At 50.7% G+C, this 27,974-nt stretch overlaps 1 protein-coding gene across 4 annotated transcripts in view; it reads left to right on the top strand.

Annotated features, from left to right (window-relative positions):
• The window catches only part of NPAS2 (neuronal PAS domain protein 2), a 177,425-nt gene that overhangs the window by 109,318 nt on the left and 40,133 nt on the right, over nt 1-27,974 (top strand). For all 4 annotated transcript variants that reach the window (XM_062208782.1, XM_062208781.1, XM_062208779.1 and 1 more), the window contains 4 exons: nt 3,971-4,062; nt 10,384-10,473; nt 19,321-19,441; nt 20,422-20,535. In XM_062208782.1, coding sequence (XP_062064766.1) covers nt 3,971-4,062; nt 10,384-10,473; nt 19,321-19,441; nt 20,422-20,535 — 417 coding nt within the window. The remainder of the gene's footprint in view (nt 1-3,970; nt 4,063-10,383; nt 10,474-19,320; nt 19,442-20,421; nt 20,536-27,974) is intronic.

The raw sequence follows: 27,974 nt of genomic DNA on the forward strand, positions 1-27,974 counted from the left end.
TTTGAGTCCCAGTTGCTCCACTTCTGATCCAGCTCTCTGCTGTGGCCTGGGAAAGCAGTGGAAGATGGCCCAAGTCCTTGGGCCCCTGCACCGATGTGGGAGACCTGGAAGAGACTCCTGGCTTCAGATCAGCGAAGCTCTGGCCATTGCAGCCATCTGGGGAGTGAACCAGCAGAGAGAAAACCTCTCTCTCTCTCTCTCTCTCTCTCTCTTTCTCTCTTTCTCTCCCTCTCTCCCTCTCTCCCTCTCCTCTCTCTGGGTAACTCTGCCTTTCAAATAAATAAATATATCTTTTGAAAAAAAAAACCACTACCGTTGGATCCTTCTGGGCAAATGAGTTTAACGGATAGGTGTGTGTGTTGGGGAGAAGCATGCAGGCATTTGTGGTGTTAATCCTTTAACACGTTCTTGGTCCTTGTCTTCTCGGAATGGTCTGTGACAAGCCTTTGTGTGCAACACTGGGAGACGTATGGTCTCTTCCTTGCCTAGGCTGGAACCCCACGCTGAGCTCTGGCAGAGCTGTGTCTGCTTCTCATGATTCATTTTGCCACGGGCACCGTGGTGCCAGGCCCTGCGGGGCCAGCCCCTTCAAGGGTGTTGTCGGTTTCCTGACTGTGCGTGCAGTCTCTTCTGGGTTTCTTCCAAAGGCTCTTGGCACCTCTTTGGTGCTTCCTTTAAAATCGGGCAAGACAAAAATCCGGCCTTGTGTAACAATAGCAGCAAAGTGTTCTTTCTGACATCTCCAAAGAGGACGCCTTCCCAGCAGATCCGGGCGCTGCTGGGGACGTTGGTGACAGAATTAGCGAAGAGTGAGAGTCACACCTGTAGCTCAGCGCTTCTCACCCTCTGTGCTCAAAAGAAGCCACTGGATTCATTCAGATTCGTTCATTCAAATGGAGGAATTCATCCCCCACGTCCTGTAAGAGAGATGGCTGAAAACACGAGTACACAGGACAAAGCCTGGAAATCTCTCTCCTCGTTTAGAGTGGAGATATTATCAGCCTCAACAATGCAGATTCTCCAGAAGGTTGCTAAACGAGTTAGTTTCATTCTCCGGGGTATGAAATAAGTCACGTTTTTATGTTTTTCTTAGCACCAAGAAGGTAATTCTTAGAGATCTTTTGCTGCACAAAGTAGAACAAGATGTTTAAGATGGAGGGCAGGGCCTAGTGGTTAAAACGCCAGTGAAGGGGCTGGCTCTGTGGAGTAGTGGGTTAAGCCATCACTTGCCAAGCCAGCATCCTGTCTGGGCGCTGGTTCAAGTCCCAGCTGCTCCACTTCCAATCCAGCTCCCTGCTAATGCTCCTGGGAAAGCAGTGGAAGATGACCCAAGTGCTTGGGCCCTGCCACTCATATGGGAGACCTGGATGAAGCTCCTGGCTGTTGGCTTCGGTCTGGCCCAGCCCTGTCCATTGCGGCCATTTGGGGAGTGACCCAGTGGATGAAAGAGAGAGTCATCTCGATTGCCTCTGCCTCTCCCTCTCTCTAACTCTACCTTTCAAATAAATTAATTAATCTTAAAAGAAGAAGAAGAAGAAGAAGAAAAAAAAAAAAGACACAGTGGCCCACGCTGGGGTGCCTGGGCTCAATACCCAGCTCTGGGTGCTGACTCCAGCTTCCTGCTTTTGTAGGCCCTCAAGGGCAGTGGTCAAGAGCTAAGGTTCCTACCACCCATGGAGGGGATCTAGATCAGGTGCCCAGCTCCCAGCCTGAGCCTGGCCTGGTTCTGGCTGTTACAGGCGTTTGCCAGTGAACTATAGATAGACTCACTCTCTCTCTCTCTCTCCTCTCTCTCCCTTTGAAATAATTTCTAAAAAATGGACAAATTGCAGGCAAAACAAATATATGTAATACTGCATTTGCACTATCTATGATAATCATATCAGAGATAATTGGATAATAAAACATACTTTTTTTCCCAAAATGGGAAAGAGCTAGAGTATTTAAGGAGTCCTGTGTTGGCCAACGACCACTGAATTTATAGCTGAGAATAACATCTTCAGTGCAAGATAGTTACATGAAAGAGAGAAATCACAGATTAACCCAAAGAAGTGTTGAGAAGATTCGGTTCTGGCCTGAAAAGCAGCTAAGCGATCTGTGTTTGTTTAGCTCTTACTCTTAATACTTCAGTAGAAATACTGGGGAAATGCGTTACGTGCTGTGTGATACAGTGCTTACTTTACCACAAGACATTTCTGGAATTTAAAAACTCCCAGATTTTGAAGTGTCCTACTGCACCCCTGCCATAAAGAAGGAGTTTAAGAAGGTCCCCCAGGGGCTGGCGCTGTGGCGTAGCTGGTAAAGTCCGCCGCCTGCAGTGCTGGCATCCCTTATGGGCGCTGATTCTAGCCCCGGCTGCTCCACTTCCAATCCAGCTCTCTGCTGTGGCCTGGGAAAGCAGTGGAAGATGGCCCAGGTCCTTGGGCCCCTGCACCCACGTGCGAGACCCAGAGAAGCTCCTGGCTCCTGGCTTCGGATCAACGCAGCTCCGGCCATTGCAGCCATTTGGCGAGTGAACCAGCCGATGGAAGACCTTTCTCTCTATCTCTCAGCCTGTCTGTAACTCTGCCATTCAAATAAATAAATCTTTTTTTAAAAAAAAGGAGAAGAAGAAGAAGAAGTGCCCCAGCACCCCGGCCTCTGTTGCTGTCATTTTGATAGGTGGCAACTGGCCATGGTGCTTTTGCATGTAAAAGTTCAAGGGCATGGTACCACCTGCAGGGGGCAAGCATCCAACTGTTGCTGAAGGTGGAATACTCCCCTCCCCACCCAAGTCCGAATAGTGTATCAAGAGTGCAATGAATAGTTAGGAATGATAGATTACTATGGTTTTAATGAGCCATTACCATTTTTTCCAATTTATTTGTATGAGAGGTAGTGTTACATAGAGAGAAAAGGAGAGACAGAGACAAGAGATCTTCCATCCACTGGTTCACTCTCCAAATGGCCCCAACGGCCAGAGCTTGACCCATCCAAAGCCAAGGAGCTTCTTCAGGGTCTCCCATGTGGTTGCAGGGGCCCAAGGACTTAGGTCATCTTCCACTGCCTTCCCAGGTGCATTAACAGGGAGCTGAACCAGAAGTAGAGCAGCTGGGACTTGAACCAGTGCCCATGTAGATGCCGACACTGCAGGCTTTCACCTGCTACCCCACAGCGCCGACCCCAAGCTATGACTGTTTTCAAATTCACTGTGTCTGAGTGTCTTTTCATTTGACTGGTGTGGATAGCCCTTGCCTATATTCCTACGGAACCATGGTCTTTTTATTTGTTAAACTCTTTATTTAGGCAAAGGCTTAATGTAAATTAAAAATATGTTATCTCAAAAATAAAGTAAGTAAAAAAAGAATGTTCAGAAAGCCACCGTATCCAAAGTTCCCAGGCTTGGAAAGCAGGGTATTTTTTTCTCTTGTATGAAGGGTTTTCAAGAAATTTGTGGGAGGGAAGGTTAAGCCACTGCCTGTGTTGGGGCCCGGCCTGGCCATTGCAGCCATTTGGGGAATGAACCAACGAGTAGATCTCTCTCTCTCTCTCTTCCTTCCTTCCTTCCTTCTTTCCTTCCTTTCTTTCTTTCGTTCGTTCATTCGTTCTCTCTCTCTCTGTGTCCTCTATTACCGCCTTTCAAATAAACAAATATTTAAAAATTTAAAAATCCATTTTGTTAAAAGAATGCAACTAGCCACAGTTTAGAAAAAGAGTTTAAAAAAAAAAGAAAAAAGAAAAAAAAATTGTGGGAAATGTTTATTAGGGGAAAAACTTAAAAATGCATGCAGTTCAAAATTTTTGGTACCAAAATAAACTTTTCATTTGCTTTTTCACTAGCTTTTTGAAGTGCCCTCATTTTGGCTTTTTAAATTCAATGACAGAGGTTTCTTCAAAATGACATAGAAGTGACAGTGCCTTCATTTGAGAATTCCAGTTCCTAGGCGTCCACGAATGTAAATGCTTGTTTGTGTCATGTTTTCGTTTGCAGAAGTCTCAGCCCAAACGGAAATCTGTGACATTCAGCAAGACTGGAAGCCCTCGTTCCTCAGTAATGAAGAATTCACCCAGCTGATGTTGGAGGTGAAACGCAGCTTCAGATTAGCTTAATTGCTTGCACATTAACATGTTAGCGTCTTGGTCCTGGTAAGATCCTGTGCCCGAGAGAAACAGCTGCCCTTGACCATGGAGACAGGTCTTGAAACAGATCCCCCGGGAGATTCTGCCTGCTGTTGCTTGTGTATGCGGGCTGTGGAATCGGGTCATCCAGGCAGGAACCCCTGAACTGAAGGTGACCCTGTGCTCTTGCCATGGTGACTGCAGGCTGGGTGCCTCTGGGGTCCCAGGCAGAGAGCCAGCAGGGGGCAGGGGCAGGGGCAGGTGGAGAGAAGGGACGATCACACCAGCCACACTGTCATTTGGCTCTTTAGAATGCAACGGCGATGGGTACTCCCCCCCCCCCCCATAGTAGAAATACATTTGGAAGATAAGTCTGCCTTTCAAGTTATGCTTTGAACTTGAGCTCCTGTTAGGTCAACATGTGTGAGTGTCGGCGGTCATGACTCCCCGGCCCGGCTTTGCTGTGCCAAGTAAGGTGTTCACACTGCTTGCAGGGTGGATCTGTGAGGACCTGGCTGATCTGAGCCCGGGGCCTCTTCAGCTTCACAGGTGTACCTGTGGGTGACCTTGCAGGACAGATCAGGATCAGGTCATCAGGCCTGTGCTCTGCCTTCCAACCTGGGGAGGAGACCAAGAGTGTGTGCCAGGACATAGGGGGCAGAGGAAGCCCCAGACATGAGCTGTCCAAGTCCTTGACCATGAAAAGGAGATCCGAGACAGACAAGTTCAGCAAAAGGGACTCAGGTGCTGACTGTGCACAGTGATGGGTTCCTGGCAGGATTGGGGGGGGGAGTAGCTTCTTGGGATGAATCTTTCTATAGCTCATCTCTGCGCCTATAGAAGACTGATGTAAACTTCAATTTACATAGATTAACTCTGCAGAAAACAGAAAGTTCTGGAATAAGAAAATGCCAGAATGAAGATGTCCAAATATTATGAAATATAAATACATTAATGAACATTTGCATAAAGTGAAAGATACTTAAATCTACATGTGAACTATATTTAAAGAAAATACAGAACCTTCTGCAGAAGCAATGCATTTTAAGTATGTTAAATTTAAAGCAGCTTGTGAAATGGGATGCTGAATTAAGGCGTCATTATGCTACTTTATATAAATCAGTTTATCTTATAATGCTTGTGGAAAAGTAGTTAAAAGCACATTGCCTCATAGCATCAACCTCTTTTGAAAAGCCTATGTCTCCATTTTTTTGCCTCTAGTAAATTTTAAAGTATTGAAAGCATTTGAGAAAACAAGATTTTTAAAGATTTATTTATTTATTTGAGAGGCAGACAGAGAGAGGGAGAGACAGAGAGGTCTTCCATTTGCTGGTTTACTCCCTAAATGGCCGCCATGGCCAGAGCTGCGCTGATCTGAAACCAGGAACCAGGAGCTGCTTCCGGGTCTCCTACGTGGGTGCAGGGGCCCAAGCGCTTGGATCTTGGGTCTCTTCCGCTGCTTTCCCAGGCCATTAGTAGAGAGCTGAATTGGAAGAGGAACAGCCAGGACACAAACCAGCGCACATGTGGGATGCCGGCACAGCAGGCAGAGGTTTAACCTACTGTGCCACAGCACCAGCCCTGAAAACAAGCTTTTGCTAAAGTCAAAAATGGATAAATTTAGGGAGCAGAAAGGCAAGACTACGATTCAGAAGCCTGGAATTCCTAGCAGAATAAGATTCTAGATCTGTGTGGGTAGCTTTGTGCTCCTTCCCCTGATGCTAGTGTAGACTCCTAGAAGTAGCTGGAGGGAAGTCACACTGGGTCGGAAATGAAGGCTGCACAGTGAGCGAATGCAGCGCTGATGAGTCTGGGCCGCCTTGGTTTATCCCTGACTGCCGTGGGCTCCCAGTCCTAGCCCTGGCTTGGTCTTCAGCAGACACGGGCCGAGTGTCGAGTCACTGGAGCCTCCATCAGCATCGTCCCCCGGGTGGCCTGAGCCCTGGTGGAGGTCCCTCGCGGCTTGCAGGGCGAGGTCATCCTTCTCCATGGTGCACCCTCTCCAGAGCGTGGGTCCTTTTCCTCAGAGCTATTTTGGGGGAACTAGAGAGCTTGAAGAATCCAGGCACCATGGCTGGGTAGCCAGGAGGCTTCTCATGTCAGGGAGGACAGAACTTTGGAGACAACCCGTGGTGGCCCCAGGGAACTACTGATGCCTTTGTCACCTCAAAAAGGCACAAAACCAGCCAGCACTGTGGCACTGGCACCCGTGTATCAGAACCGGAGCTCCAGTTCTGGCTGGGCCACTTCTTGTCCGGCCTCCTGCTAACACCTGGGAAGGCAGCACTTGGTGCCCGAGTGCTTGGGCCCCTGGCACCCCCGAGGGAGACTTGGATCAGTTCCTGGCTCCTGGCTCCAGCCTGGCCTGATCCTGGCTGCTGTGGCCATTTGGAGAATCAGTCAATGGGTACAAGAGTCTCTCTCTCTCTCTCTCTCTCTCTCTGTCTCACACACACACACACTGTGTGCCTCCCTCTCTGTCGCTTTGCTTTTCAAATCAGCAAACAATAATTTAAAAAAAAAACAAACCTAGAACTTTTTTTAAAAGATACAAAGCAAACCTCAAGGGGACTGGCAAAGCTGCGCATTTTGAAAGAACACAAGTGACCTGGTGCTGGGGAAGGCATTTGAACAAGCAGACTCCAAAGGAGAGAAAACCGTTGGGAAGCGGGGATGGGGAAGTTTTGGTATTTCTGCATTTTATTCCAGAAAGCTCCAGCAGTCTTTCCTCTGAGCCCAGGGCTCTCCCAGAGGACACAAGGAGTAGCCCATCAGGGTCAGGAATGGGCAGTTAGGGGGAAGTTTTGTCTCCATCTGCTGGGCTGTGGCAGGTGTACAATTTTGGGCCCCTGTGGCACCGCTGTCCATGTCCAAATCCCCTTCCCTTGGCGAGAAGCACATCACTTGCAGCTCCTGGCTTTGGAATCCCTCTAGAAAGCGGCTCGTGGGACTTTTGAGGTTTTGTTGTTGTTGTTGTTGTTTTTGACAGATAGAGATAGACAGTGAGAGAGAGAGACAGAGAGAAAGGTCTTCCTTCTGTTGGTTCACCCCCCCAAATGGCTGCTACTGCCGGCGGAAGCCAGGAGCCAGGTGCTTCCTCCTGGTCTCCCATGGGGTGCAGGAGCCCAAGCACTTGGGCCATCCTCCACTGACCTCCTGGACCACAGCAGAGAGCTGGACTGGAAGAGGAGCAACCGGGACTAGAACCTGGTGCCCATATGGGATGCTGGCGCCACAGGCAGAGGATTAACCAAGTGAGCCACGGCGCCGGCCCCAGGACTTCTGAGTTCTGAAAGCGGTGACTGTTCCCGTGCTCATGCAGTCCTTGTACCTTGGATGGCAAGTGCCAGTGAGCTGATGGACGTTATCGCCCGTCTGTAAATACCTTCAGCTTCTCATTCAGCCACAGCCTGGGCTCACTGCACAGGACCATTCCATTGCTCCTGCTTTCCCAAGCTGCTTTTCCAAAAAGTTCCAGCTGATGTCATCAACAGTGCCCCCCCACCCCTTAAAAATATTATCCTCCCAGAGGGCTCTGCAAAGTTGATTTTTTTAAATTTATAGAAAAATTCTGGGGGAGTGAAGGGGGAGGATCAAAGGGACTGGAATCCTGGAAAGTGCTTCGCAGTCTAACCTAACTCAGAAATCGAACCCAGAGTTGTTTACCCGAACGCTGTTGACGTCTGAGCATCTCTGTCGTGGAGGCCGTTCCGTGCATTGTGGGACATTGCACAGCCTCTCCAGCCTCTACCCACTGGACGCCAGCATCGCTCACTTCAGTAGTCACCACCACCAATGTCTCCAGACATGGCCACATGTCCCCTGGAAGCCACAGTGAGAATACTGCAGAGGTTCATGTAACAAACGTGCTTTCATATGTTTTTCAATGGTTTAAATATTTTTAAAAGGCTTATTTATTTGAGAGACAGCGTTAGAAAAAAGAGAGAGTAGGAAGGAGAGAGAGAAAATGAGATCTTCCATTTGTTGGTTCACTCCCCAGATAGCCACAACAACCAGGACTGGACCCGACCAAAGCCAGGAGCCTGGAACTCCATCCAGGCCTCCCATGTGGGTGGCAGGGGTGCAAGCACATGGGCCATCTTCCATTGCCTTCCCAGGTGCATTAGCTGTGTAGATTCTCAGCAACACCTAGGACAGACTCCTGGAATGCATACAAATTGCGTCTAGGGCTTTCTTTTTTTTTTTTTTTTTTTTTTTTGACAGGCAGAGTGGACAGTGAGAGAGAGAGAGACAGAGAGAAAGGTCTTCCTTTTGCCGTTGGTTCACCCTCCAATGGCCGCCGCGGTAGCGCGCTGCGGCCGGCGCACCGCGCTGATCCGATGGCAGGAGCCAGGTGCTTCTCCTGGTCTCCCATGGGGTGCAGGACCCAAGGACTTGGGCCATCCTCCACTGCACTCCCTAGCCACAGCAGAGAGCTGGCCTGGAAGAGGGGCAACCGGGACAGGATCGGTGCCCCGACCGGGACTAGAACCCGGTGTGCCGGCGCCGCAAGGCGGAGGATTAGCCTAGTGAGCCGCGGTGCCGGCCGCGTCTAGGGCTTTCTAAGCATGTGTTTGGCTCCCCCTCCCCCTGCCAAAGTAGAAAAGTTCCCAGATTTGGGGAAGATATCATGTCAAAGATACGTTCTTGGGTCCGGCACTGTGGCGCAGTAGGTTAATCCTTCGCCTGCAGTGCCAGCATCCCATATGGGCGCTGGTTCTAGTTCCGGCTGCTCCTCTTCCGATCCAGCTCTCTGCTGTGGCCTGGGAAAGCAGTAGAAGATGGCCCAAAGGCTTGGGCCCCTGCACCCATGTGGGAGACCTGGAAGAAGCTCCTGGCTTCAGATCAGCAAAGCTCTGGCCATTGTGGCCATTTGGGGAGTGAACCAGCAGATGGAAGACCTTTCTCTCTCTCTCTCCCTCTTACTGTCTGTAACTCTACCTCTCAAATAAATAAATAAAAATCTTTTTTAAAAAATGACACATTCTTCATTATAGCGACAGTGACAGGTTCCCAGCAAAAGTCCCCCCAAGTGTTCCGTTCCCTTGAAGATTGGTTTTCTGGTGAGCAGGCTTTGTTCTTAGTCTCTGCCACCTTGCCAGTGCGTGCTGGGTAGCTGGTAGCCAGGGCAACGCACTTCCCCACTGAGTTGTATGGTTTGAATTGTAGTGATCAGCTTTCAGGTGTGTCTTATGACAGGTGAAAATAAGAATCCAAAAAAATCTAAACATCAAACAACAGAGGGATCTGCCTTATGAGACAGCAGTGCTCACCTTCAGCCTCCCGGAAAGAGAGCTCCCAGAAACATGCGCCTCCTCGTGGCGGGAGCCCAGAACTTACCGTGAAATGAGTGGTTTTCAGATGTTCTGAAGCGCGTACGGCTCCAGATGAGTTACACGCACCCCACTGCCACCCAGCTTTGTAGATGAACGTGAACATTGTTTAAAAAGCCATGCATCCAATAGGCATTTATCCTATAGCAACGGGTATAGGCAGAGGTCCACCTTGGCTGACAATCACACTGTTTTCTTTTTCTTTTCTTTTTTTAAAGATTTATTTATTTATCTGAAAGTCAGAGTTTCACAGAGAGAGCAGAAGAGGCGGGGTGGGGGGTGGGGGTCTTCCATCCGCTGGTTCACTCCTCAATTGACCGCAATGGCCAGAGCTGAGCCAATCCAAAGCCAGGAGCTTCTTCCGGGTCTCCCACATGGGTGCAGGGGCCCAAAGACTTGGGCCATCTTCTGCTGCCTTCCCAGGCCATAGCAGGGTGCTGGATCAGAGGTGGAGCAGCCGGGACTTGAACCAGTGCCCCTATGGGATGCCAGCACTGCAGGCGGCAGCTTTACCTGTTATGCTACAGCACCGGCCACACACTTTCTATTTTCAGTGCAACTGTTAGGTCTCCTGTCCTTTGGAAGATGTCTGTCGCTGAGATCCAAGTGAGAACAGGGCAAGGTGTGCAACCCCGAATGCGGTATTTCTGGTTTAGTGCAGTAGCGTACTTATCATGAAGCCTTCTTACATAACTTCCCTGGTTCAGTTTTGTTTTGTGATACCAACCAGCCATGTGTTTTCACTGAGCCTGTGGGGTTTTTTGCAACTGATTTTCCTGGGCTAGACAGATTCTATATGAGAAACCATCACATGCAGATGGCAGAAAAGTGCTGTGGAAGTGTGAGGATTATCACGTAAAGCCAACATCATCAAACAGGGTCCCTTGCCTTGCGAAGCTCTTGTCCTTACAAAAGGAGCTGTCTGATGTCTCAAAGGTTGCATTTTCCACAGGCACTAGACGGCTTCATTATCGCGGTGACAACAGATGGCAGCATCATCTATGTTTCCGACAGCATCACGCCTCTGCTTGGGCATTTGCCGGTGAGTCTCTGTTCTCACGACCCCTGGCCTGAACACCTTATTATCTTTTCCGGGAGAACCATTCAGGTCTCAGATTGGAGGTGGTGCAGGTAGCAGGGGCTGTGTGTGTGATGGGGCTAGATACATGGGAGAGTGCAGGTGCACCTGAGTCCTGGAGGGCCAGACCAGGCCAAGGCCAAGACCCCAGGGGCAACTCGAGGGCAGGTGCAACCATGTGTCACCCTGGAGAAGACGCCGTGACCTCAACCAGGCTGGACCTGGTGCAGATCAGGAGTGTAACAGCTTACCCTGGGTTTGTACATAGGAAGGCCTGGGTCAGCATGATGCTGGAGTGCCGTGGGTCCTTCACCTTAGCCTCACCTTCCTGGGGAGTAGCATGGCCATGCTCTGGAGGCAGCCTCCATCTCTGCCAGGGGTGCTGAGCCAGCTCTGCTTAGAGCCCAAGGTTCTGCAGAGTCATGCTTTTCTGCAGAAACCACTCCCCCCCCCCCCCCCCAATCCCATCATTTCAGAGCGAAGCCACCAGTCACATTTTCCCATAATGGTCACTGAGCTACAGCCCAGAGAAGGCTCCTGGACTTTGCTGGGCCACGGCCTTCCTGTGACACCAGCTGTGTCACAGCTCATCCGTGTCACAGTTGCGTTCCAGCCCATTTCCTGGAGCCAGGGTGGGTGAGGCTCCCCTTCCTGTTGGAAGAGGCTCCTTCTCGGCTTAAAGAAGCCTGTGGGCCAGGTGCACCTTGCTCTTAGTCTCAGGCTGGGAGGAGAGTGACGAATGCAGAGGTGACCCCATCACAAGCCCTGCTTCTGTGGGCTGATCTGAGGGTGGCTGGGGAGACAGGAGACGGGTGCTTCTCTGGAGGGAGCTCGTGTTTTGTATGGAATGGAAAGGACCGGGCAGAGACGGGCAATGACAGAAAACAACCTGGGAGGGGGAGACAGGAGCCCAGAGCCGTTGAGGTGAACAGGATTTGCACTGTTCTGCTTTGTATTCATGTAATTAGCTGATGACCCAGTTGCTGCCCATGGCAGAGAGGACTTAGGAAGTAAGATAGCAACTCCTGGGGCCAGCGCTGTGGTGCAGTGGGTTAAAGCCCCGGCCTACAGTGCCAGCATCCCCTATGGGCACCGGTTCGAGTCCCTGCTGCCCCATTTCCAATTCAGCTCTCTGCTGATGGCCTGGGAGAACACCAGAGGATGACCCAGGTCCTTGGGCCCCTGCACCCACGTGGGGGACCTGGAGGAAGCTCCTGGCTTCGGCCTGGCCCAGACCCAGCAGTTGCGGCCATTTGGGGAGTGAGCCAGCAGATAGAAGGTCTCTCTCTCTTCTTCTGTCTCTATGGCTCTGCCTTTCAAATGAATAAATTTATTTTTAAAAGATTTCTGACTTGAAGGTAGGGGACAATTTAGGATGGAGCACCTTAGTAAGTCAGTTCCTTTCTGACTCTGGAGGAGCTAGAAGTTTCCCCAGCTATAACTTGTCAATGCCGGTCCTGTGTGAATGCTTTATTATGAGCCTGCGCATAGACCCTCACCCACACGGGCACAGCAGACCGCCCGCTACTCCACAGCGGAGGCAAACCGGGGATGCATAACCCGCATTTTACTTTTAGCTTCGTTGTCCAGTTTTCCCGGGTGTTTTCTGTTGCACGTGAGTAGGCAGGGGCGGCTGAAGCTGGAAATGTCCTTGGTTGAATCAGCGGGCAGCTGGTGGGCAGAGGAACCTGTCTGGGAGGCGCTCACAAGGGCCCAGCCAGCAAGCAGCACAGCGAAGGTTCCAGATGCAGCTCTGAGCAGCCAAGCTGGTCACCGCCCCGTGCTGGTGTCTGTCTCATGCCAGGATGAGTCTAGTGCCCCGTTCTGCTTCCTGATCACTCTCTTGGATTCTCTTGTACCTGCTTATTTGTTGCCGAGGGGGAGCCCTGGGCCTGCTGCAGGTAATACAGCTTCCGTCACTCTTTAGGGCTTGCCTTTGGTTAGCTAAGCCACTGTCAGCTAGCACGTGTTGAGCACTCGTTGTGTCCCAGATGAGAGTCGCTGGCATGTGTTAGTATGTGCAAAGCCTCTGGAGTGGCACAGAGTGAGGCTAGACCAAGTTTGCTGTCCTTGCCTTCGTAGACCCTATGAGGTAGGTCATGACCCCTGAACACAGGTAAGGAGACAGAGGTGCGCAGAGCTTAAGTAATTTACCCAAGGTCCCTGACTGGCCACGGTCAGAGTTGAGACTTGAATTCTGATACTTGGGCTCCAGAGCTGGGTGATTCATCACTACTCAGAATTCTACAGTTCTTTGTGAAAAGCTGAAATTAAGAGATAAGGTTTAGTTTGGTGCAAAAAAAAAAAAAAAAGAAAAGAAAAAAAAAGAAATTGGAAAATCATTCACAGTTTTTTCACAATATCCACTTTCCATGAGCTTCTGAAAACTGCTCGAATGCATGGACTTCAAAAAAATGTTGGCACCAGAATAAACTTACTGTGTGGTTCCATGCTCCATGTGCTTTTTGAAGTAGCCTCATATAGCTACAGGGTGCAGTCAAGTTGAATTTCCCGGGGCTGGGTGGATGGTGTGGAAGGGAGAGAGTGAGGAACTAAAAGGCAGTGGTCAGTCTTCATGGAGAGGCACGGCCAGCCAGCAGGCAGCGTGGACAGAGGGAGGTGGGCCATGGGCCCCCACAGCAGTGCCCCCACTGGTGTTGCAGCAAACAGAGACTCCCATGCCAGGGGTCCATTCCCACGGTGCTGTGTGTGGTGGAGGATTGGAGAGCCATTGACAGCGAGGAGATAAAGAGAAGCCAGAATTCTTTTCCATGTCGGACACTGCCAGTCTCCAAAGTTCTCTCTGGATCTTTCCTACTGCAGGCTGAGCGTCCCTAATCTCAAAGCCCCAAATGCTCCAAAGATGCTTTGAGCGCCAGCACAGTGCTGCCAGTGGAAGCTTCGCACCTGACCTTGTGACAGGTGTCACTCGAAACACATGTGCACTAAAACCATGGCATAGAATTATCTTCAGGGGGCTGGTGCTGTGGCACAGTGGGTGAAGCTGCACTTGCAATGCTGGCATCTCCTATCAGAGTGCTACTTCCAAACCAGCTCCCTGCTCATGGGTCTGGGAAAGCAGCAGAAGATCACCCAAGAGTTTGGGCCCCTTCTACTCTGCTGGAGCCCTGCCCTGACTGGGAGCCACCTCTGACCACAATGGCCAGGGTCAAGTGAGGGCAGGGCGGGCAGAGAAGGCGTGTTTCACAGCCTTGGCCTTCCGCGGCATGTCATGGTCACGTAACCATGAACATTTATTCAGTCCCTTTTAGACACATGGCACCATGCTCAGGAATGGGGACATACGTTATCATTGTTGTTGTTCTTAATTTGAAAGTGGATGGTGGGGGGCGGGCCTGCTCGCATCCGCTGGCTCACTCCCCCAGATGCCTGCAGCATGCCAGAAACCCAATCTAGGCCTCCTAGATGGGTGCTTGGAACTCAGTTACGTAAGCCATCACTGCTGCCTCCCAGGGTCTAGACGCTTTGGTAGAAAGCTGGAATCAGGAGCCGGAGGTGGGTATCGAACCCAGGTCCTCTGATGTCAGACATGGGCATCCGTAACCTGCGTCTTAGCTGCTACGCTAAGTGCCTGTGTCCAGGGACACAGTTTCTGTCTTCAAAACCTGCCTTGGTTCAGCTCCTCAGGCAAATGTTGCATTCATGAACCAATCAGAAAATGAACCGAGAACCCCTCATCCAAAATCTTAGGATCGGAAGTGTTTGGGGCTTTGGGTAGTTTTCATTTGGAAATCTTTCCGTATATATAATACTACATCTTGGGGAGGGGACTCAAGTCTAAACACGAAATTCACTTATATTTCATGTGTACCTCATCCACACAGCCGAAAGGCAGTTCATACACATTTTCAGTGTGTATGTATTTTGCCAATCACATCACATTGAGATCGGGTGTGGAATTTTCCACTTGTGGTATCATATCGGTGCTCAGAACATTTTAGAATATTTTGGATTTTCAGATTAGGGATGCTCAAGTTGTCTCCCTTTTCTTTGATTCATCTAGATGGAATGATAAATGAATTCTTTTTTTAATGTTTTAAAGATTTGTGTATTTATTTATTTGAAAGGGAGACTTACAGAAAAAGAGAGAAAGGGGGGGGAGGGGAGGGGAAAGGGAGGGGAGAGATCTTCCATCTGCTGGTTCACTCCCCAAATGGCCACAACAGCCAAGGCTGGGCCAGACAGAAGCCAGGAGCCTGGGTCTCCGCTCGGGTCTGGGTGCTTCTATGGTCATTGCCTCTTATTCACTGTGCCCTAGGGTAACGGGGATGCCCAAACACAACAGCCTTCACTGGACAGTTGAGGTGACAACAGTTTAGCAGTCTTCACACTCACAGCCTGGGGGAGAAGGACCCAGCACAGCACACAGGGCCACGTGGGGACGACATGCAGAGACAGAGGAACCAGCATGGGCTGAGCGGGAAGACTGTGTAGTACTCAGAGGACAAAGGGAGCCCTAGTTCTTGTAGAATAAGCAGGAACTGTATTTGGTCCCCTTGACAAGGAGGGTGTTTGGGAGACCTTGTCCTTGGGGGAGGGGAGGGGCGGGGAGGGGTGGGGAGAGGAGAGCCTGCCTGTAAGCCAGTCGAGGCCCTCCAGTCCTTACCTGACATTGGCCTTCACCATTGGCCTTCATCGTAGGCCTTATCCCATAGATACTCATGTGTTGCCAGTATCTTCTCTCACTTTGTGGCTTACTTTCCCCTCTTCATTGGGTAGTCTGGTGAACAGAGATGCTCTTTTCAATAAAGAAAAAAGATTTATTTATTTGAAAGTCAGAGTTGGGGGTAGGGGACAGAGAGAGAGAGAGAGAGCTTCATTCCACTGGTTCACTCCTCTGATGGCTGCAGTGGCCAGGGTTGAGCCAAGCCAAAGCCAGGAGCCAGGAGCTTCATCCAGGTCTCCCACATAGGTGGCAGGGACCCAAGTACTTGGGCCATCCTCTGCTGACCTCCCAGGCACATGCACAGGGAGCCGAGTTGGAAGTGGAATGGCTGGGACACAAGTCGGAGCCCCGCAGGATGCTGGCATCTCAGGCAACAGCTTTAACAGCTATGCCACAACACCAGCCCCAGATACAATCTTTTTTATAGTTGACAGTTGCTGTATTTAATTAATTCTTCACTACTCCAAGGTCAAAGCTATTCCTGTGTTGTCTTATGAACACTCTCACCGTTTGGCCATCAGTTTGATTCTGAATCTAAACTGTCTGGTCCTTCCGGCCAGCCCAAGGCCCTGATGATTTCTCTGAGCCCCTTCCAGCCTTTTCTCAAGGTGAGGACTCCCCAGGACTCCTCACTGATGCCCCTTCTCACTGTGGCCAGCGTAAGACCCTCAGCCCAAAGTGCTGAGCCCCTTGGGCACACTCCAGGGCCCAGTGTCCACCAAGCTTGCTTCCAGCCAGCAATGTGTGCTTCGTGCCCAGGCTGACTGAACTTTGGTGTTGCAGGTTCAAGGGGAGGGGGGAGCAAGCTCAGCTCTTCCTCGAGGGGAAATGTGGGAAGGGTGTGATGTGGAATTGAGGACAGGTGTTCATGGCCAAGCTCAGAAGCGACCAGCTCCGCAGTGCAGCAGCCCAGGGCCTCTGGGGATGTTGGCAGGAAGAACCTGCCACCTGGGACAGATAAGGGATTATCTCTGGGATTGCTATTCTTCCAATCAACAGAGCTCAGCTCCTACAAGGGATGGCTCCTTACTCTCCTATCAGCACTAGGACTTCCCCTTCGAATTATCGTCGTTTCTGTTGGGTCTCCGGCTCCGGCCGGTGGAAATGGCATAATTACAATAAACCAGCAAATGCAGATAAGGACACTGGGGAAAGCCCATGGTCAAAAAGAATGAAACGTTTCTTTTGGTGCAGAAAGTTTTTGAAATCCATGCACATGAAGGGTCTTCCAAAATCCATGGAAAATGTTGATTATGCAAAAACAAATTGTGTGGATTTCAAAACGTTTTGCACCAAAAGAAACTTCTCTTTTACTTCCATTATCTGTGAACTTTATGAAATGCCTTCATCTAAGAGCCAAGTACAGTTCTGAACCTGTTCTAGGTGTTAGCTCATAACCAGTACAACCTCCCATGTATCCTTCCCACCCCCGCCTCCATCCAGTGTGTCTTTACTCTTCGCAGATTCTTTAGCCCGCGGTGACACCATAGCCCCCAGACCTGCCAAACCTCTTGCAGGCCAGTGACTGGGCCAGGCACCCCCCAACCCCACTCTCTGCCACCCCACCCGCTGCAGGGAAGCAGCTTCAGACAGCACCCTCCAAGGAAAGGCCGTGGGGTGACTTAATTATCATTTGCAAGTATCTGAAATATCTTTAAGTAGAGGACTCCTATCATCTGTGAACATTAGTCACCTTCTAAAAACACCAGAGAGAAGGAGCTTAAAATATAACCAGGAGCAGCAGAAGGAACTTGGAGAAAGCCAGAGCTGACAGCGCAGGCCATGAGAGCACTGGGGGGTCTGTCCAGGGAGATCAAACCTGGTGCTTCCCGGTGAGGAGCCCCAGGGCCATGCTGAGTCCTTCCTTTGCCTTCTCCTGTCTTCTGATTGGCCACCGAGCTGTGGCCCCCATCCTCACCCCTCTAGAACGCTGACTCTGTGAGCAGAGGGACTTTGTCTCCTCTGGATACCTACCCAGCGCCGACAACCACAGCTGGCCCCTAGGAGCTGTCATCAGTGTCTGCTGGGTTGTGGTTCCAGTGAAATGCTCTGGACCCTGTCACTGCCCCCCATCGCCTCCCTGTCTGTGCCTGTGCAGACCCTGGCCTTGCCTCCTCTCAGACCACAAGCAAGGCCTCTAAAATATAGGCGTTGCTGGGTGAGGTTCTAGCTTCCCCACAGATACCAAAATTCACAGACGCTCTGGTCCCTTGTGCAACATGGCGTGGTGTTTGTACAGATCCTACACAACCCCTCTTTGTCCTTGAAATTGTCTCCCTAGAGCTGACTGCTCATAATACCTAAGATGGTGTTAGTGTGGTTATTTGTTGTTGCACTGTATTGTTAAGAGAATAATGACAAGGAAAAAATCTTATGCACATTCAGTGGACAGTTTTTTCCTACCTTCGGTCCACTCTTGTTTGAGTCCATGGACCAGGAGGGCCTGACTACACAAGTTCAGGTGTGCCTTGACTGGTGATGGGGCTATGTCCAGGCTAAACTCATTGTCCATTGGAAATATCATAAATGCATTGAATCCACCTGACCCACCATGCATCCTAGCTGAACAACATGACGTGCTGAAGAGTGTGGGTGTTCATCCTCATGACCGTGGCGTTGACAGGGCTGTAGCCCCTGCGGCTGGCCAGCACCATGAGAGCAGGGCTGTATACCACTAACCCTGGAGCGATCCCAACTGAAAAGCCCAAGCATAGTTTCTGTTGAATGCTTGTGGCTTTCCCACCGTTGTCAAAAATCGTAAGTGGGAATACTGGAAGCTGAGGACAGCAGATGTTGATGCTCCTCCCTGCTTTAAGGTCCTCCAGTGGTCCCCAAGTCACAGGACCAAGCCCTAAATCCCCCGAAGTCTCCCATGATCTGGACCGCACTTCCCTCTGCAAGCCTCCTCTCCTTGGCTCCCTGCCCTCCCTGCTCCCGGTCCTGCAGGGATGCAGTACCAGCTCCCACCTCCATGCCTTTGTGTGTGCAGTGCCCCTACCAGGAGCACCCTTCCCACCATCCCTGTCAAGGAGTCCTCCATCTGGGACTTGTTCCCTAGGAGCCTCCCCTCCCCTCACCATGTTGGCTTGAACACGCCATCCTCCATGTTCTCTGGATGCCTTGGTGGCACAGCGCTGGCCACGGTCCTTTCAGCTGCCAGTCAGCATACGTTCCCTGAAGGCCAAGCACCTTTCTAGAGGTCAAGGGTGTGGCAAGCACCAGGCCATGGAGCTCATGGTGGAGTGAGAGAAGCAGAGGACACAAGTCTACACATACATGAACATGAAAAAGCAACCGTGGTGTAGTTGTCTTTGTCATCATCCCATCAACGGTCATTCAGTAGTGCATCACCCCCAGCTCTGTCCCCAGAGCAACCAAGGTCACTTACAAAAGGCAATGACTTGATCTGGCCTGAGGTCCTTGTGACTGCACAGGGAGAAGAACTTGGACCAGACCAGAGTTGCCACGGGGAGAGCAGTTTAGCTAAATCGTCCTCCAGGCAAGAGATGGTGGTGGTCAGCCCTGGGGAGGAAGCTGCAGAAGTAGAAGAGAAATGGAGCAGGCAGGAGCTGGGGATGGAGAGCAGGCAGCATGAGGACATTGTTTGGGTATGCAGATGAGGGCGGGAAGGGGAAGAGCCAAGGTAGCTACCTGGGTGGGTTGTACGGGCTGGTGACCCGATGGCTGTGCCATTTATGGAGAGAACCAACCAATGGAGAGGGTGTAGGTGGGAAAGAATGATGGTGTTGGGAACACTCATGACTCTGGTCCCCGGAGAGAGGCCGAGGTAGGGGCAGTTGGAAGCTTGCACCTGGGCACAGGAGGGTGTTAGTTGGATATTCAAACTTAGGGGTGTCTACAGAGAGTGCGTGAAGCTGTAGGGGTAGATGACCTTCCTGAGAGACGTGGAGGAGGAGACAGAGACGGGTGTGCCTCCTCTCTCCCCTGTGAGCTCCTACCTGAACTATCTAATAGGGTAGCCGCCAGCCAATGCGGCCATTTAAATTGCAATGAAAATGAGCTAGAGTTCCCACTGCAGAAGGCAGATCGGAACGGGGAGTGTGCCGGGCTGGGTTTGCCATCTTCGCGGAGTGTGTACCTTTGTTCTTTATTTTCCTTTCCAGTCGGATGTCATGGATCAGAACTTGTTAAATTTCCTTCCAGAACAAGAGCACTCAGAAGTTTATAAAATGCTCTCTTCCCACATGCTGGTGGCGGAGTCCCCCTCGCCAGAGTACCTAAAATGTAAGTTTTTTGCTTCACTGGTTTTACAGGCTCCAAAGACCAGAATTTCACATTAGGAAGGAGGCTAGGATGAATTAAGAAGGGAGGGCCGATTTTAAGAATAATTTTCCTCATGACTCAGAACATTTCCAAGATCCTTAGCGGTATATTTTAAGTTGAAAGCTAAAACTGGAGTTCGGAATATGTAAAGCATTTAGCTTGCATGTGGAAAATTTGAAAGCAGAGAGCTTAAGAGTAATAACTCGTTCTGCGTGTGCGACCGGGACCTTCTACTAATGAACAGTGCAAAATCAGTGCTTCTGTGGTAGGGCCCCAAGATGCTAAATTTGCCAAGTAACCAATGGACAGCTACATAATGAGGTCAAAAATCCCGATTCTGGCCTCCCGAGCCTGTCACCTGGTTCCTTATATACACTTGCAGGTTTTTTATGGAGTTTGGAGGTTTTTAGTTAAAATTGTTGGCTTCCTGGATGGAAGGCTAGCCTGGGCACCGTCTGGGACACGAGCCACTTAATGCAGCGTGCACAGTAGCATGAGGTACCAAAGATGTTTGCAGTCGTTCAAGCCTGCATCCCTTTTCCATGAATAATGTGTCCTGTCGGACATGTGATGCGCTTTCCTAGCAAAGCAAAAAAAGAGTCCATTGAAGGGAACGTCTCTGTATGAGCAGCTGTATTTGAATATGCCGTGTGACAACCACCGGAACTAATCGATGCCGACATCACCAACCACAGACATCTGTGAACAAATGCAGACTAATTGGGTGCAAGTACAGGATGCAAAATATCCATGAACTATGGAGGCAAAACCCTGGGCTGCAAAGATGATAAAACAGGTCCAAGAGTTAGTCATCATGGGAGAACTACCCTGGCCGTGCGTGGACCGGATGCCCTGAGTTTTCACAAAGGCGCTGCTTGTTTAGTCTAGAGTCTGGGGAATACTCATATCTGCCTTTCTCTCTTCTCCCCTTAACGGCCCAGCTGACAACGATTTAGAGTTCTATTGCCATCTTCTCCGAGGCAGCTTGAACCCAAAGGAATTTCCAACTTACGAATACATAAAATTCGTAGGAAATTTTCGCTCTTACAACAATGGTAAGCCTTAATTGGCATATAATTGCCACAGTGTCTTTTATCATGCAAATGTGCACATGGGGGCTTGAGAATGCAGGGTGGGGGAGAGGAGGAGGCAGAGTGCGGGCTTTTCCTATTACCAAGGTGCATTTTTTTTTTATATTCATCAACGTTCTCTCCCATTCCACAAGACACACTCCCACACCCGTGTGCCGGTGCACACAGTCCCGCCGAAATGCATGCGATTTGTTGATTTGCAGGCTGGTTGTTTACATGGTGAGAGCAACTTACAGTTAATAAAGAACAGGTTCAGCCTACGCACTGCGCCAAACAGGCTTCCTTTGTGACATGGAGACCGGGAACCTCGCTCTGTGCACGTTCACCCTCTTGGTTACCGTCCTGCTGTGGGCACGTTTGAACACAGCTGGTTCGGGGGCCTTCTCTCTCAAGGGCCCTAAAGCACAGGTCAGGGCCGTTTCTCAAAGAGCCAGCAGCCTGCATTGAAGGAGTAAATCCAGCAGGGGAAAGCAAGTGGTGAAGTTGTAGTTTCTGAAATTGCCCGGGTAACTAATGGTCCCGACTCTGGCTGCCGAGACATCTGCTCGGAACCCGGCATGAACACTCCTTGTCACTTTGGACCCGTGCGAAATGAGAATGCAGGCCTGATGCCAAAATGCAGAAACCAAGGCCCGCTGGGGACTAAGCACAGAAAGGCCTGCGATGTGTTTGTTGCTGCGTTCTTCAAAACAAGTAACTTGTAAATAACTAGCATTTCATTAGAAAGCAAAGACGGGAAGAATTAGGAAAAAAAAAAAAAGAGAAAGAAAATACTGGAGGAAGACAAAGATGAACTGCAGAAAGCTGAGGGGTGCAGGTAGGAGATCAGGGGACGGATGATGACAGTGCCCGTTTTGGCTGCTTGGATTCCTGGTGTTGACTCTGGGCCCCTGCTGGGTCTATTCCCCCCGTCAAATTAGTCCCAGAGTTTCCATCAGGACAGCCAAGCAATGGGCACCAAGTCCTAACGCTGAGGCTAGCTAGGGTTTTTCCTTCAACCTCAGACAATCCTTTGTTGCATGTAATTTGCATAAATAGACATGCTTTGTTCAGAATCCTCCAGCTAGAAGCTAGCCAGCATCCTCCTGCCAGAATGTCTTTGAGGGCCTGCGTTCAGGGCCTTGGCCTGGGTGGTGGGTGCCATGGCTGACTTGGAGACCCTTCTTGGAAACAACCCAGCCAGGGCTTGGGGTGCCTGAGCAGTTAGAAATGGTAGGGTGTGTGCTTTCCCAAGCTCCTCCTGAACCTGGGCAAAGCCACATGGAACCAAGGCCTGACCATGGCTAATCTGACGCATCTGAGAGACCTGCCCAAATCTCATTGGCTGAACATGTAATGAGCCACACAAAGCAGGAGGTGGGAGCTCATTGGGATTCTCAATTAAGACACTGAGCTAAGAGACACCTGGTAGAAAACCCAGCATCGTGCCAACTCTGCTAGTGCTACGACTCTTTGAATGAGGGACTTAGTTAAAATGCAGATTTTCAGGCTGGGAATAGGGACTCTAGGAGATCTGAGGGTGGCACCCAGGAGCCTGCAGTTGGAACCAACTGGAGTTTCCGATTCAAAGGGTCATGGACGTTGAGCATCATGCCCTGATGTGATGCCAAATGCCACACTGTAGAGATTTTAATGGCTCACCTCCTACCTAACATGATCATTGAGTTAATACAACGCATGGCTTGGCATTTGCTTAAGGTGCATCTGCTGGTACCTTAAAAATAAGCATAGAATTGCCAAAGGGGCCGATGCCATGGCTCACTTGGATAATCCTCCACCTGCAGCACCGGCATCCCGGGTTCTAGTCTCGGTCTGGGCGCCAGATTCTGTCCCGGTTGCTCCTCTTCCAGTCCAGCTCTCTGCTGTGGGCCGGGAAGGCAGTGGAGGATGGCCCAAGTGCTTGGGCCCTGCACCACATGGGAGACCAGGAGAAGCACCTGGCTCCTGGCTTCGGATCAGCGCAGCACACTGGCCGTAGTGGCCATTTGGGGAGTGCACCAACGGAAGGAAGACTTTCTCTCTGTCTCTCTCTCTCTCACTCACTGTCTAACTCTGCCTGTCAAAAAAAAAAGAAGAAAAAGAATTTCCAAAGGATCCAAGAATTCTGCCTCTGGGTGTAGACCCAGAAGAAGTGAAAGCAGAGGAACTCAGAGCTAGGTGCACACCTACGTTCATAGCTGCGTTATTTGCCATCACTCAAAGGTGGAGGCGACCCAAGTGTCTCTCCAGGGTGAAGGTGTGGAGGGGCTGTGGTCTGTGCATATACTGGCTTACTATTCAGCCGTACAAAGGGGGGAGATTCTGACGCATGCTACAGCAGAGAACTCTGAAGACATGGTGCACAGAGAAATAAGCCGGTCAACAGGGGGCCACTATTGCTGGAGCAGGTGGAGTCACAGAGACAGGCAGTTGCCAGGGACCTGGGGGGCAGGGAAACAGCGTTGTTTAATGGGTGCACAGTTTCAGTTCCCTGTGGTGAGAAGCATCCTGAGGCTGATTAGAGGTGATAGCTGTACAACATTGGTGTGCTAACACTGTGGAACTACATGCTTAGAAACACGAAAGGTGGCCAGCTGTATGTTACTGTGTTTTACCACATTAAAAAAAAAAATGCATGTGCTTTGGCCAGCGTGCGGGCTGCTGGGCCAGAGGCAGCCATGGACACAGGGAAAGCACCCCGTCCCCTCTGTAGAATTATGGGATTCTGTGCCCTCGTGTCCCCATGACAACAGCATATTCTTCATCAAAAGAACTGACCGGTGATTGGCTGACGGGCAGCAGCCGTATCTCTTGTGAGTTTACTTCTCTGGAGCTCAGAGTGCGAAGCCGCCCGGTGTCACTCTGGAGCCTCTTGTCATTAATCTCATCTTAGAGACGCCTTCGTCCTCAATACCTGCGCTGTGGTGTTTGTTTTTTCTTTCTTGTTTTGTGGAGACTGTTTGTTTGCCTGAAAGAATGTGTGGGGGTTATGTGTGGTTTCTGTTTTTGTTTTGTTTCGGGAAACTGTGACTGCTATAAACACACAGCAGTGAGAGTGGAAAATGCTTAGCCAAGAGTGCAGACTAGCTCTGTGAAGCCTCCTGTACAAACCAGACCGAGAGGGACGTCCTTGGGGCCAGAGTCCCCAGCGTAACTGTGAAACCCAGGAAACGTCATTCCAACCTGGACTAAAATAGATGGCAAAAGACGTCAGAGACTAATCAATGTCTGAGATTGGGCCCTAGGAAATTGCCAACAGTCAACCCCCTTGGACCTCCGTGATATACTCTAACATAATGTAAGTTCGCAGGATTACTTTTCAATAAACAGTGCCATGGGCTACACCTAAGAAGCAGGCAAGCCTTGGGCTTGAACTTTACTTTTCCAAGTTCAGCCTCATTGAATCCTCATAAGAGCCGTGCCAGGAGACACCGCTGGCACCACCCCATCTTTATGGTGGAGAAATTGATGCAGAAAAGGGTTACATCTAAGGCACGTGATGGGAAGTGGGGGACCCTCATTCATCCCAGAATCCCCATGGTTAGCTGCCTCCCGCAATCGATGTCAAAATTGAACACTAGACCCAGATGCTGGGGCCTCCCCTGCCACCTGGCATCAGGTGCCTGGTACCCACATGTTGAGGGGATTTGGGGTCTGATTTAATCAAACATAGTAAGATAGGTAGGCACTGAAATGACTATCACGGAGGGAGGGGTTGTATTCCGATGGCTAGAAGCAGGAGGCATGGAGTCCCTTTGGGGGGCTACACAGGGCAGCACTGGAGTTAGGCAGGACACAGAGGAAGTAGGGGAGAATGTATGGTGGTCTCCTAAGTGGGGGCTGGGCCAGAGTGGGTAGACAGGCTTAGGGCTCTAGGGTGTGGCTTGAGTAGGTTCAGTGGGCTCTGGGGACCCAGGTACCTGGTACCCACCCTGGGCTGACCAGGACCAGGGACAGCGGCTCACAGTGTGAGAGCCCCCATGGAGGAGGTGGTCAGAGGGTGCAGGGGTGGGATCTGGGTGGATTGATTGGCCTATGAGAGCTGTGGTGGATGGGGAAGCTGATTGCGCTCTCTAGGAGTTGGCCGACCTTGGGAGACCCCAGATGCCAAAGCATCAAATTCAGACACTACAAACAGTGCTTCCTACCCAGGCAGCCCCCTGTAACTGCACCGAGTCCCCAGCCATGGCGCGGGTTGAAAACCTCATATGTAACACGTAGAAAAAGCAGGAGCACAGGCATCCATTGTGTTTCCACAGAATGCCTGCTCACACCTCAAAGAACCATGCAGGAAACAGGAAACACTACTTGAGTCTATTGCCATGAATGAGTCCCAACATTGCCACAGGACTATTTAGTGTGCAAAGCATCCATTGCCTGCTACATTCTTGCTCGCTGGCCATCACTGTTTATAAATAATGGAGTAGAAAGGGTAGCAGCCCTTACTCATCTGTGAGCTCACCACACCCCATCCTGGGCCTAGCACAGTCCGTGCCTAGCCCATAAATAAGCCCTCATTAAAAGCAGCTTGACCGAAACTGGGGCTCAGATCTTGGCCCTGGGGCATGGCTGGTAGAAGGCAGAGCCAGGACTCAGACCAAAGACTTCCGACTCAGAGAGAAATGGTGCCCTCCCCTGGGAGCTAACAGAGCTCTCCCTGACTGACCCCGGAGTACATGCCGGGGTTGGTCCTAAATCCAAAGTGAAGATTCAATACAGGTCAGTTCACACCTGGTGAACCAGAGTCCCTGCTGGTGCCTTGTGAATTGTCTACACTGAGGGCTTCCAAGGCAACGTGGGTGGCTGGGGAAGCTCATTCATGGTCTCCATTCCTTCCCCATTCAATACCCACCCCAGAAGCTCCCTCCCTTCCACCTTGGCTCCCAGGATGCTTGGAGGCCTGTGGCCCTGTCAGTCCCTGTGTGACATACACATCCCCCTCAGTCTGGACTTCTTGGCCCAAAGCTGACCCAAGGCTACTGTTCATCAATCCCACTGACCCCTTGGCCCTCCACCTAGGGACCCACAGTGAAACGGGCAGGCTCCCTACAGCAAGAGAGTGAGGTGTTCTGGTGTTCTGTGGCATGGAGGGGAGGTATCGCTAATAGTAGTGCACCCTCTGTTCCCAAAAGCGAAGGGAGAGGATATTGAATGTTTTCACTACAAAGAAATGGCAGGGGTTCGAGGAGACAGCTATGCCTTCCCGGATTGGAACCTGACACAGCATATACCTGTATGGAAGCATCCCTGGGTACCCCCAGAAATACGAGGGGCTCTCTGAAAGTTTGTGGAAAAATATTAACAGATGAGTTCACTTTGATGCCAAAAAAAAAAAAAAATCTTGGAGTCTACACATCATTTTTTTTATATGTATTCTTTTCATGAAATTTTTGGAGACCCCTTGTGTGCATGGGTTTCAAATTTTTGCACCAACTTAAACTCATCTTTTCATTCTGTTTTCCATGAACTCTTTGTCCTGCATGTACAATTTTTATGTTTCAATTTAGATAAATAAGTACATGTGCAGGCTCCCAGGCAAGGAAGAGAGCGGGCCTGAGCCAGAGACAGCCCCGATGACCCTTCAATTTGGAGATGAAGGTCCCATCTGTTTGTACTAACCCAGAGGGCTGCTTAGGATTGGTCCAGCTCTGACCACAACGTCTGAGCTGGGTGAGTGGGAATGGGAGCCCCTTTGCCCTGGTTAGCAAGGTCGCCCCCTGAGACCACACACACGGTGTGCAGACTCACCAGGTGGCAACGCCCCCTCCGCTCCCACCCCTCTGCCCTTTGGTACTGGAAACACAGTGACTGTCACCCAGATTCTTGGCCAGAATGGCATTTTCCCTGCTTTAAAATTTGCGCATCTTGGTCATCCCTTGGGACCTCGTCATCGGCTGTCCGTGTCCTAGCAAGGGGCAGAACTGTGCATTGTCAATCCAGATTTTTAATACATGTGAAGGAGGTGTTAGGAAACAGGATGGGGGGGTCGTCTTTCTTCCAAGTGTTCACTTGGGGTCAGTTTCTAACCCTGTCTGGGGAACCCTTGCTGGGGTAGGCAACCACAGATGCTGTGTGACCCCGTGACCCTGTGACCCTGTGCTCCTGGCTGGCTATTGGGCACCAACAGGGCCCTCTCCTTTGCTCTGCGCAGTCACCATTTTCCTGAATGGAGATCAAGTGAAATGACTTTATTCAGTCCTTTATTTTGTCCTTTAACAGATCTGGGGGGGAGGGGAGGGAAGTGGGAAGGAGGGAGGGAGGGAAGGAGAGAGATGCTTTCAGACAAATATAAGGATACTTTTAAAAAACTGTGGCAATGGAATCAAAATATAGGCTTCCTTGGGTGCAAAAACTATTTGAAACCCATGCCTACTTTTGTGCCTTTTCTGCAAACATTTGGAGGACTCCCCCGTAGGCACAGCTCTCAAAATTGTTATGCACCTTAACAAACTTATCTTTTCATTCGGCTTTCCCAGGAGCTTTTTGAACTCCCCTTGTGCCCGCCCCGCCCTCTGCTGCCTCGCTCCCCCACCCCCACCATCCCACCATTTGGCCTAGAGGAACCCACAGGGTCTTTCTCAAGCCCTACACAGGCCAAGTCAAGTCGAGCGTCTCTCTCCGGGCTCTCTCAGTGGGAAGCAACAGCTGGCCGGTTCTCAAAGGCGGGAGGACCAAGCCCTGCTTCGTGGGGTCCTAACAAACAGGTTCCAGTTCCCGAAAGATAACTTGGTGCCAGGAAGAAGACAAGTCTTTATTTGAGCCCTGGCTCCCCGCCCCAGACTTGGATATAGATGTGCAACTAACGGCAAGCCAGACACAGGATTTCAAAAGTCGCTGGTCTCGCTCCAAATAGGTCACCCTCAGCAAACATTCCACTCTGCCTCTCCAGAAGCCACACTCCAGCGTGTAAAAGTTCCCCTGCCCTCATTTTACCTACTGGCCTCTAACCACACAGCCGGCCTTGAAACACTGGCGCAGGCGGAGGCTACCCAGCTCCTAACTCTCGATTCTGCGTGTGCTGTGGGATCTCTGAGGGTCGCCTCGCTTTACGGCTTGGAGGAGGCTTGGGTCCGTGTTCTCTTCCCTCTGAGCTGAATGAGTGGAGATGTCTGAGCTAAAGGAATGAGATGCACGCATGCCAGACCTCACTGGAAGTGGAGGGGCGGTGTTGTGGGAAAAGCATCTGGTCCAGCCCAGGCCCCTGAGAGTAGGCAGCAGGGTGTCCCCTCTTCCCAGCGAGGTGGCCCCGCTTCCTTCCCCGGAAGGTCATTGCTGCCAGACTGGACTGCAGAGGAGTTCAGGTCACGATAAAGAGCAGGTCTCCAGCCACGCACGCAGACATGGCGGGCCTTGTCCTTCTGTCGCAGTCTGGGAGTGGGTGGAGCTCTCCTACACATTGTCCCATAACCGTGATAAAAATGCAC

Source organism: Lepus europaeus, chromosome 13 (assembly GCF_033115175.1).
Source record: "Lepus europaeus isolate LE1 chromosome 13, mLepTim1.pri, whole genome shotgun sequence".
Lineage (NCBI taxonomy): Eukaryota > Metazoa > Chordata > Mammalia > Lagomorpha > Leporidae > Lepus > Lepus europaeus.